This window comes from Grammomys surdaster, unplaced genomic scaffold, assembly GCF_004785775.1.
Source record: "Grammomys surdaster isolate TR1022 unplaced genomic scaffold, NIH_TR_1.0 975, whole genome shotgun sequence".
Lineage (NCBI taxonomy): Eukaryota > Metazoa > Chordata > Mammalia > Rodentia > Muridae > Grammomys > Grammomys surdaster.
The window spans coordinates 7,054-18,697 of record NW_021605394.1 but is presented as its reverse complement, the minus strand read 5'-3'; the positions used below and the strand labels follow the sequence as shown (position 1 = coordinate 18,697).

The following is an 11,644-nucleotide window of genomic DNA, read 5'->3' as shown; positions in this document are numbered from 1 at the left end:
GGGACCACAGATGCACACTACTATACCCAGCTTTGTGGAACTGTGGCATGACAACAAGACAGGGCAGCAGTCTCCTGTCTCACATTTCATCACAGTCATGTGTTTGAATCCTTTGCCCTGTTTTTTTGCAGCTCAGGACTCTGTAAGAGCTATAAAGCAGGGTTTTTGAGGGGCTATGCCACAGAGTCCTCAGCTGGTCCCTCTGCCCAGAAACTAGAATGCTATTCAGATCCCACCTTATGTCCATGGTTATATTATCTTGTGGTAATCGGGATTTGGAAGGTGTATTTATGGTTATAAATCAGTTGGTTTTGATTAATCAAGAAGAAATCTTCTAGGAGGGTATAATCTAATGAAATAGGCCTTTCAAAACCAGGGAGTTTCACTTGCTTGTGTTGGGGGGACATGGGATATTAGAGACGTGGGAAGGAGCTTTCCTTTGCTTAAATGGGGGAGACCAGAGGCCAGGTAAGACCTTAGGTGGGTCTCCACCTGTCATCAGGGCAAAGTCGCCCTCAATCTGTCAGTGCAGGGAACTGAACCGGTGAAGTAACAGCTGCACACGGTCCTGTGTGCTGGCTGTGTATCTCAGTGGGCAGCTCCTCAGGGCCTCATATACCAGGGACTCTGAGTTCGATTCCCACCTAAAATAAGGTGGTGAGGTGCACAGGCCTGTGAGCCTAGCTATTCCAGAGGTGGAGCCTGGATGACAAGGAGTTCAGGCTCACCCAGTCTCTAAATGGCAGAAAACTCTGATCTAAATATGGTAATTTATCACAGTAATAGAATGTGGGTATTGATGTTTTGCATGCGGTAGATTGAACTAGGTACATATTTCATCTTTAAAAACTGAGACAGGGACGGGAGAGATGGCTTAGCTATGAGATGCACAGCAGCGCCTAATCTCACAGCCGTGAGTGCGGTAACCATTCCCTTGCTCACAACACTTGGTAATGTCCGTCTTTAAAACGTAGCTATTTGTCAACAGTTTCTTCCTGAGGACCTCTCCGTTTGCACCTCAAAGAACAGCTCATGCGCGCACATCATGCTGAAAAGCCATGGCCTAGCGTCTACCTACTCTATCAGGGGGTGGGGGGCCTCCATCGTGAACCTTGTCACAGTTTCCTTTCCCACTGACGTAATAATAGATCAAGAAAAGCAACTTAAGGTTTATTCAGGCTCGTGGGTCAAGTCTACCATGGTGGGAGGGTTAAGGTGGGAGGAGCTTGAAGCAGCTGGTTCCATCCTCTCCACTCAGGAAGCCGAGAGTGACATATGCTTGGTGTCACTCATACCCTCTCTCCACCTACACAGTCCAGGACACACCGCACAGGGAAGGCCCTCACAAGGAAGTTGAGACTTCCCACATCAAGTCATTTAACCAAGACATTCCTCACGGACACTCGTGTAGGTTAGCCTGATTTAGATGTCACAGGTGTGCCTGGCGGCTTGTCTCCTAGGCGATACTCAGTTCTCTCAAGGTGACAGCTAACACTAAATATCACAACTGCTCACTAATAACATCTTGGGAGGTTTAAAAACGACCAACTGTTTGAATTTCCTTCCAGAACAATTAAATTAGAATTTGTGAATGGGGCCTGAGTGTGTTTAACATATTTCTCAATGATTCTAGCATGTAGCCATATTTTCTGTTTTCCATTGGGTTTCTCTGTACACTCATTCGGTGCTGGGGATCAAACACAGAGCCCTGCCCTCCTGGGCAAGCGCTGTGTCTCTGGGATGTTCCCTCAGCTCTAGTTTCTTTGTCTTATTTGAGATATTTTTTCCCTCTCAAATTTTGTATAATTGTAATTTTCTGTATCTTCTGTCTTAGGGATTTATGTTCCCTAGAGTAGGGACCCATCTCCTCATGTCTGTATCTTTCATGAATATATAAGTCAGGAAGTGTTGTCAACCACACACAGTTTGTGTCTTGCATGAATAATGTCCTCACTTGAATGCTCTATGTGAAATTATTTATCTAATTATGACGAAGGGTGTGGGAAACCACAGGGGGAACTCGTGCTGCTTGGCGTTCTAGGTACAGCACTGGGATGAAGACTTCCATGTGCACGTGTGCTAGAGGGATGGGCTGTGGAGGGATGGGCTGTGGAGGGCACACGTCTGGTGAGAATTAAGGAATTCTTTGAGGGACTGACAGGGAAGTGAAGACATACTTGACACACGATATATGTGTGAATGGAAGAATACGTTAGGGGACCCAGTCTGGTGCTCCTGCCTTTAGTCCCAACACTTAGGAGGTAGAAGCAGGCAGATCTTTGCGACTTTAAGGCCAGCCTGCTTTAGAGATGGAGTTCCAGGTCAGGCAGGGCTATATAGGGAGATGCTGTTTAAAAAACAAACAGCTATAACACACACATAAGTGTAAAACAAAGAAATCGTTGTGCTGAGGGGATGAGCCTTTTCAAATGAGTATTTATTTGGAAGCAGGTGCCATGACTTCCAGGAAGACGTAGGTAGGAGCTTGAGAAATACACCCAGGAGCTATCGGTGGAGATCTTCAGAGCTGAGTGGAGGGTGGGATAAGGGGACATTCGAAGCATCTGAGGACTGACTGGTATCAGGGCAATATGTTGGAGGTGGTGGATGCAGCAGCTCAGACCCTGTGGGCTGGGACGATGTAAAGTATGAGGGCAGGCACACCTTTGACCCCATCCCAGAGTGGACAGTGAGTCTGCGCTGTCTCCAGTGTCCTGGGTGTGAAATGGGAGGGGGAAGGGCAGGCCACACATGCATTTTCATGGCTTGCAAATGAAGGACGTGAAATGATAGAGGAACACTCAACAGAATTAATTCGTGGAACTTATTCATGTCAGAGGTTTAAGAGGACAGACAGGGAGTAGTAACAAGAAGGGAACAGGGGGAACTGGAGAGTGTGAGGGAACCTGTGGAGAATGTTCTGAGCTGAAGGCTGCATTACTGCCTTGGAGTGGCTGGAGTCACTTGGGTATTCCACCCCAGCAAACAACTCCTCCTACTCACGTGGCCCCAGCCACTCAAACACCTCCACATGTTCCCTCACAGTGAGCTCTCTCCAGTACCTTCTGTTCCCCTCTTGCTCCTATTCTGTGTCAGTATCTCAGTTGTAGAGCACGTGTCTAGCACATGCAAGACCCTGGCTTCCATCCAAAGCATGGCAAAACCAGAAACAAACAACAAACAAACAGAAAAACCCACAAAGTGCTTCAGTGATATATAATAAATTTTTATTATGCACATAGAGATAATTTACAAATAACTCAGATTTGGCTTTAGCCAGGCAAAGTTAAATAACCCAGCATTGTGTGGCTGAAGCAAAAATATACGCAGGTTGTGTTAAGGCTGGAAATCCCTGAAAGAAATCCCTGAGTAGGAGAACTAAACAATTCTCTCAGAAGCCTGTTAGGCGTGGCATGAGACCAAACATTTGATATCTAATACAACCTTTGCTTAACAGGCACAGAGGGTGTGCCTGTGAACAGAAGGTTCCTGAGACTACATTTGCCTTTCCTCCTGCAGCTGGGACTCATCCCTGATGCCCCGTGGAAAAGTCAGGTTTCAGAGGCTACAGAAAGGCCAGGGCTGGGTAAGAGCACCCTGCTAACAGCACATTTCCGTTGGAGCACTGCAGAGCGGTCCAGGCTGTAAACAATGCCTCTGGCATGAGGGACTGTGTTCCTTTAAGGGTACATTTCACATGAGCCAAACAGACAGTAGCAGAGGCCAAGGTTTCCTGAGATCGCAGGGCAGACAGAATGTACAGGTAGCCAGGCCTGGTGGCCTGTGCTGTGATCTCAGCAGGTGGGATGCCACAGAAGGCGTTATTGTGGGACTGAAACCTGCGCAGGCCATGTGCTGAAACTCTGTCTCAAAAGAAGGGGGGAAAAGTAAGAAAGAAAGGGGAGACAAAGGCAGAAACAGTACAGACGGGCAGCTGGAGGCTGGCCCTAGATTCCCAGAAACCCAATTGGGTCTCTCTTTGGTGTGAATGGGAAAGCTTGTTGTTATTTTATTTTTCAAAGCTGAGGACAGTTTTGTTAGAGTTTAAGAGAAATGCAACAAGACAGACACACTGAGGATCTCAGAGGAAGACTGTCCAGGCTCTGGCCAGTATCCCAAAGACAAGGTAAAAACATGGTAAAAAGAAAACCCAGGCTTTTCTTGACTAATTCAGAAAAGTAGTAGCCTTAGCCTGACCCATGACAGTGGTTCTGTAAGGGACTGCCTCGCTCTTCATTTATTTATTTTTGGTTTGGAACTCATGATCAAAAGGGCTTGGGGGGGGCAATGGAGGCAGAAAATTTAGCGGCCCTAAGGCAAATTGGTCAGCTCACTTAGAAGGAAAGTCAGGAGCTAAGGATTTCAAACAGTGGATTGTCTTAAAAAGAGGAAAACTCCAATACCTTTAAATATGGTTTCTTTTAAAATAATTTCAACACTCTACGAAGAGTATCTCTCTGTTCCTTTTTCAAATTCCAGATGTCTGTCATTCCAAAGGCTCCAGCCCTCCTACCCTGGGCACCGTCCTGGTAGATGTCAGAGATGCTGTCTTTTCTCCTGCATCCTGCTTAGCACTTGCTTATGGTTGTTGTCAGCTTTTCTAGTTGCTCTGAGTGGGTTTTCTGGAGAAAGGTTCAGAGAAGGGCTCAGGTGTGAAGACACTAGGTTCAGAGACTCTAATGCCACAGATGGGTAAGCAGGGCAGTTGTCAGGTATGTAGATTGCCCAGTGAACTACTGCCTGTAGGTCTGATCTTCCTGTGTGTGGTGGCTTCACACCAGCCTTTAAAGAGATGGGACTGGCCATTTCCTGCTTCTGTTCTGTTTTGTTTTGTTTTGTTTTTGGTCATAAGCACTTAGGTAACCTCCAAGGTTTATGGAAATTCGAGTCAGACTCTGACAGGGCAGGACTTGGAGTTGGGGGAGGAATGAATGCACTTCTAATAAGTTTATTTAAAACAATCTGGGTCAGGAAAGTGAAGGGGCAGCTCTGGTACCTCTCTCTCAGCCAGATTTTAGTGCCTAGAAGGATTGAGTTTTCTGTAGGCTCCAGGATCCACCTTTTCTTCTATTGACAACACTGAAGGAGCCAATAGTGTGTGTGTGTGTGTGTGTGTGTGTGTGTGTGTGTGTGTGTGCAGAGACTCTCCAGTGACGGAGAGAGTCTGGGAATGCATCATTGGTGTAGCCAGCAGGACAGACAGTCAGACAATGCTTACTTCTTTTTTACTTCTGAATAAAGTGTTTCTGTGGCTCTTGGAGATGGAGATGCTGAAGTTGGATGGTTGGGTTGCTGGACACCGAAGTTCACGACAGTGTATGCGACGTCATCCACCTGAAAGTAAGAGTGTTGATCAGTGACATCAGGACCACAGGGCCGAGCCTCACCTTGCCGGTGATCCAGCACCACTGTGCTGTGGCCTCTGCACAAGCGGAGCTGTGGGAGAGGGCCCCTGTCACTCACAGTCAGACATCCAGATGTGCTACAGAGCGGAATGGAAGCCAGATGTGTAAGGATGTGCACCATCTGACTGCCTTTGCCCTTTGTAGGGAACGTGACAGCAAAGTGTGTCTGGCAGGTTTGTGTGCTCACTGCGGGTGGGTCCACCCCTGAGAGTTCACACTGAGAATATCCTTACGACTCAGAGCCCTCTTTGGTCCATGTGTGTACTCTGTTGAAAGGCTTAAATGGTAACATCTTGGTAAAATTGTATAAAATGAAGGAAGAGGGTCTCAGACCCATTAGAATGGAAGCCATTCTTTGACGTCAGAGTGGGTCTAGACTGAAGGACAGAGGATGATGTGCTGCTATCCGTGGGCAGTGCTGTGCACATGCCAACCTGCTTGATCCCTTTGGTCTCTTTTTGAGGTAGGCAGCATGCCCATTGCCTGGGTGACAAAGCTTGAGGATCAGAGTTCAAGTCCCTTGACAAGGGCCACAGAACACGAGGGGTCATTGCCAGAAATTAAACACAGGGTGGAGGTTATTCCCACACACACTCTTGTATTAGACTCATGGGACTCACGACCCAATCTTTCTTTGCTCAACATTGAGGACTGTAGACCCAAACTGGATTTCACAGTCATGTCTCCAAGAATACCTCATTCTCAGCTTGGTACTGTAGCACACGCTTGTCATCCCAGCACATGAAAGGCTAAGGCAAGAGGATGGCCACAAGTTCAAGGCCAGCCTTGGTTACATAGTTCAAAAGGATGCCAAGACTGCGTGGTGAGACCCTGTCTCAACAAACAAACTAACCAAAACAATACAGATATCCTACTTTCCTCAGAGACATTTTCTAGAGCAAACGGCCAGTGAAAAGTGGCAGTGCTTACCTTGTTAGGAGAGTTGTCAGAAGGTCCCAGATCTAGGGGAGCAAGAGAGAGTTATCAGTGCATATGAATAAGGCTTTATGATTTCTAGTAGGTGGAGGGGGTGGGCCATCATCAGTTCAGGAATTAGCTTCCCCCCGAGTCTGGTTCAGACCCATTGCATTAGTGTCAGAGGAGGAGCAGGATAGAGCCATCTCTGTCTTACCCAGATCACAAGATGCCCAGAATTGATTCTCAGCAGCATGCTCCAGTGGCAAGGAGGAACACAGAGGCCATTGCACCCAGATATGCCACAAAACAAAGAAAGTTTCCCCAAGGTAGAATTCCCACATTTGTTATAGAGGCAGGGAAGACATTAGGATGGCTCCCGGGAAAATGCCTAGGTAGAATGAGCCCTTCTCCAGGGCTCTCTCACGCCATTCTTCTGTAGCTGGGAAGGGTATGATTTGTGGGGTCCTTAGCACTGGGAAGTAGAGATCCCTTCCATAAAATTTCTGAAAGGAAGGCATGGTCTACGATCCCAGGATCCCCTGGCAGAGCAGGATACACGGTAGAACATCAATTCTCACCATGTGATTGGCTTTACTTACTGTGATTGGAGGCTAAGGGTTTGTGCTCTGTGAGATCTCGCTCGTCACTTCCCCTAAATAAATATCAGACACTGTGACTACTATTCCCACACACGGGGGGCCCTTGGCTCCTGGAGTTGGGGGGACGCCGTGGGCAGCTTCTTCCTGGGAGTTCCTCGGTGTCAGTGATGCCCCCTCTCATCAGCTTGGCACTGCCTTCCCTCCTGGTCCTCACCACTCAATCTAATCTTGATCCCTGCTATCGAGATGGTTAGTTTGTTCTTCCCTCTTTGCCCCCAGGTGCCATGACCACACCAAGGGCTGACGCTTCACTGTTAGTGAGCTGTATCCTCAGGCTGGAGCTTCTTAGGAGCCCCTGCACCTGCCCTACCTCTTACCTGTCCTGTTTGGCTTACAGCAGGCAGTTCTAGCTCTTTTGTTTCTCTACTCATGTTCTTGACCAAGAAGACTTTAATGCTTCTTCTTCATCTTAGGGTCTCTTCTCGACCTATCTCCTGTCTCTCCTGCTGCTGCAGGACATGCTGCTACCTGCTTAGTCTTGCTGCTTCTTGAAGCCCCTCCCTTCTCTCTCTTCTTGGACCTTGGCTTCCTGACTAGAAGATAGAAGGACAGAATTGAATCTGTCTCTAAGTAGGTGGGAGTGGATACCAAGAACCAGAGGTGTGCAGAGACCATGAAGACAGGGTCAGTGCTGAGAAGCAGAGGCTTAGGAAAGGAGAGAAAGGGCTCCAGCTCAGGCTGAGGGAGAGCATGCCACTAAGACAAAAAAAGAGAGCAAACAAAAAAGAAAGCCCATCCTACCAGCGAGTCTTCTTGGAACAGAGGAAATAGGCCAGCACCACTATCAGAGCCACCACAGCCACGCATCCGATCACGATGCCAGAAATGGCACCCTCTGAGAGGTTTCCACCTCTTACATCTGTTGTCAGGGAAAGAGAAGGCAAGAAGGAATGTAGTGAAGGTCTTTTCCAGTGCTGTGTCCTTGAGAATTTCCAGTATGATGTCATTTCTGTTTGCCCTTTTGGGGAATATATTTTCTGTGGGAAGGTTGATTGGATGAGTTGAAGTGTGAGGTGCTTAGCAAATGCCTCTTCCCCTCAGACCGTTTCCTAAGTTGGTTCTCCCTGTTCCTTCACTCCCCCAATTCCGTCAGTTTTTATCCTGGCAATCACCTGAAGCTGTGGGAATGTGAGACGGGGTGATTGCTGCTGTGTATGCTAAAACTTTGTGTTTTCATGGCTCCATGGGTTCCACAGGGTCTCAGTTGTGGCAGCCATGAGTAAGTGGTCCTTTGAGGCCATGATCTAATTATCAGAAGGCACAGAGACCATGCTTTCTGCAGTGGGGTAGGCAAGCAAGGCAGACTCTGCCAGATCCCGTTTTCTCTGCAGTGTGACTGTGGGTGGTACTCAGTCTCAACTTTGCAGGCACTCTGTTCAAGCCAGACACACTTCCTCCTCTGTTTCCACGGGATCATATCTGCATGTGGTCTGAGGGCTAGCCCAGTCTCACCCTCACAGTCTAAGCCTGTCATAGCTGTATCCTCTATATCCTGGAGAATGAAAACTAGTAATTTTGCAGGTTTGAAATTTTGGATCAGACCCCCCTTTCTCTCATTTTTATTTAGTAGCCACGTGGTTTCATTTTTTGGATAACGTGTGTGTCCCCAGCCCCTGATGTAATAACATCTTTCACACGTCTTTACTCTTTGTTGTATATAACCATTTGAGGGTCAACCCTGGCCAGCTTGCTCGAGTGGTCATATATGCTGACGTTAGTAATTGTGAGAATAGTATTCACGACGTAGCTGGCCCCGTATTTGTGTCTGTTTTTATCTATATGACAGATCTGCCACATTGAAATTACTTTCATTTAAAGAGTGAAAAAAACCTGAGGCTTAAAATGTTTTTGTTTTAAAAGTGCTCAACTCTGTGTGGTTAATCAGAGGTAAGGCTGGCTGCCTGACATCAAGGCTAACACGAATGGTAGGAATATGTACAGCTAACATTCTTACTCCCAGGGTGTGTGTGTGTGAGTTTGACAAAAATATCACTTGGTTATTATATTAAATACTTAAAAACTACTAGGAGCCAGGTAAAGGATGTAATGCAGCCCGGAATCATAGCATTCAGAGGCTGAGGCAGGAGGATTGTGAGTTTGAGAAGACTCTGGGCTATATAATGAGACTCTTGTCTCAGAAAGCTCTGTCAAACCAGCGGAGGGAGGGAAGTGGTGATCAGAATGAAGAGGACAAGGCGGAGACTAGGGTACGGAAAGCTGGCGCGCCGGAAGTTCAAAAATGATTAACAATGGCAACCTTTTCCCAGATTAACTTTGAGAAAAGAAGTAGCTATTACTGAAATTTGAGACCTTGCCATCCCCTCTTCAGAATACTAAGAATTCTAAGCGCACCCAATAGTTATATGCTAGCAGTTGGGTGGCCTAGAGGCAACAAACAGATTCCTAGAATCCTGGACGCTGCACAGAAGGAAGTGTAAAGAAACATAAAATCGAACAGATGTACAACCAATAAGATTGGATCAATAAAAAAAGGTGACAAAATTTCACAGCCTTTAATGACAAAAATGCTGAGCATTGGTCTAGCTCAGTGTCACAACACTGGTCTAGCTCAGTGTCACAAAGGTCACAAATGGAAGTGCCCAGCCAATACGGTCCCTCAGTGGGGACACTGACAGCTTTCCCTCTAAGATCAGGAAGAACACAGGATGCAGCTGTGACCACTTCTGTTCGAAAGAGTCTTAGGAGCCCCACACAGAACCATTAGTCTAGACAACGACATTAAAGTGCCCAATTAAAAGTGGGAAAATAGATATCCATAGAAGACACAAACTTGTTTATAGAAGAGCCTTAACGTTCTACAGAACATTCTCAGAACTGAAGTAGCAAAACCAGCAAAACGCTGGCTAACAAAGTGAACACACCCACATGAGCTATACTTCTGTATGCTAATCTTGACCACGAACATTCAGAGTTCCTTTTGTTTTTCCTGGCAGTTCTAGAGATTGAACCTAGTGTCTCATGCAAATGTTCAGCCACTGAGCAATAGTCCCAGCCGTAACAGTGAACTTTTTGAAAGGAAATTAAGGAAGTATTTTATTTAGGAGAGCAAATGAAAAGAATAAATACTTAGAATCAACTCTGCCAAGGAAATAAAAGACTTGGCGCTATCAAATACTGCTGTCAGAGTCGATGAAAGAAGATATGAAATGAAAGGTGCCAGGTTGGATGGGCTGGAAGACGAGGAGGAGGAGGAGGAGGAAAAAGAAGAGACGGAGGGGAAGGAAGAGGAAGGGGAGGAGAAAAAAAGTCTCCATGGGTTAGGAGTCAAGCAAACATGGCCCTGAGGGCTGGCCAATTGGAGTCAAGAGCAGCCCAGACGGCGTGTAGTAAGTAATAACTCCGGTTATTGATAGAAAATAGATTTTAATAGCATAGAGGGTAGATATCTACCCAGCTCTAGTACAAAGTAAGGCTTATTGTAAATAATAAAAGTTGTGTCTTTTATCTGAGAACTGAATGATCAAAGGTGGGGTAGAAACCCAGATTGGGATTAAAAATTTCTACAACAATAATTTTAGTACAAATCTGCAATAATCAAATTGTCTGACATAAAGGCAGACATATAGATTAGTGAAATAGAATAGGCAGCTCAGAGCTGTTCTTGTACACTGGCCAGTGAGTCAATTAAAGATGAGTTAATACATGATAAATGTGCACCTTTATGGGCACAGTATCTGTTTTGCATATATTTTATAGTGTGCGGACAGATCGGAGAGGAGGGCATATCGATCACCTCATTTTTTAATGTTGTGAACATTAATCTCTGCTGACTCGTTTGAAAGACAGAGTTAATTGGTGTAAAACAGAGGTGTCCTATCGAGTTACAGAGTTTGGAAAGCATCTTGCTGTTCAACTGTACCTGGGACCAGATGAGTTTTTGATCCGGATGCTAAGATTGTTCAATGATAGAAGGATAATCTTTTAAACAAGGGATGTTGGAAAAATGGGATATCCATGGAAAAAACTGATTTAAGCCCTCACCTAACATTATATAAAAGTCAATTTTAAGTGTATCAAAGACCTTAATATCAGAGCCAAACTCCATAAAGCTTCTAGAAAACAGGATGAAAACTTCTTGAAATTGGATTTAGCATGGTTTCTTTGTTATGACGCCAGATGCATAGGCCACACCAAAAATAGGTAAATTGGACTTTAGCAAAATTGAAAAAGTTTGAGCATCAGAGGATGTCATCAGTCATATAACCCAGCAGGTCTTTGCGGCATTTTTCACAGTAATCAAGGCATGGACATGAACTCTCTGTCAGTGGATGACATGAGTAAAGAAACTGTGAACGTATATCCACATAGCAGTGCTGTTGAACCATTAAAAGGGGGCAGTGTGATTGTGTGACAGGACCCAGAGGACATGACGCTGGGTGAGACAGGCCGCGCACAGACAGACAACACCACACGGCCTCGTCCGTGAGGACCTCAACAGTGTCTGTGGAAGTAGAGCGGAATGAAGGTTACCAGAGGCTGTGTGGAGCGGGAGGGGATGAGGAGATGCTGGTCAGGGCACAAAGCTTAAGACACACCACAAGGCTGAGTTTTCAGAGGTATGACTCATCAGGGGAATTACAGTCTGTCAAAATGTATTGCAAAGAAGAGAAAAATAAATTTCAAATGTCTTAGCATAAAAAA

General features: G+C 45.9%; 1 protein-coding gene across 1 annotated transcript in view; it reads right to left on the bottom strand.

Annotated features, from left to right (window-relative positions):
- Nucleotides 1–5,214: 5,214 nt before the first annotated feature.
- The window catches only part of LOC114634544 (carcinoembryonic antigen-related cell adhesion molecule 1-like), a gene marked incomplete at its 5' end in the record, with an annotated part of 13,478 nt that continues 7,048 nt past the window's right edge, over nt 5,215–11,644 (bottom strand). The window contains 5 exon segments of the mRNA XM_028783129.1: nt 5,215–5,334; nt 6,336–6,367; nt 6,923–6,975; nt 7,724–7,834; nt 9,090–9,095. Of these exon segments, the coding sequence (XP_028638962.1) occupies nt 5,215–5,334; nt 6,336–6,367; nt 6,923–6,975; nt 7,724–7,834; nt 9,090–9,095 (322 nt within the window).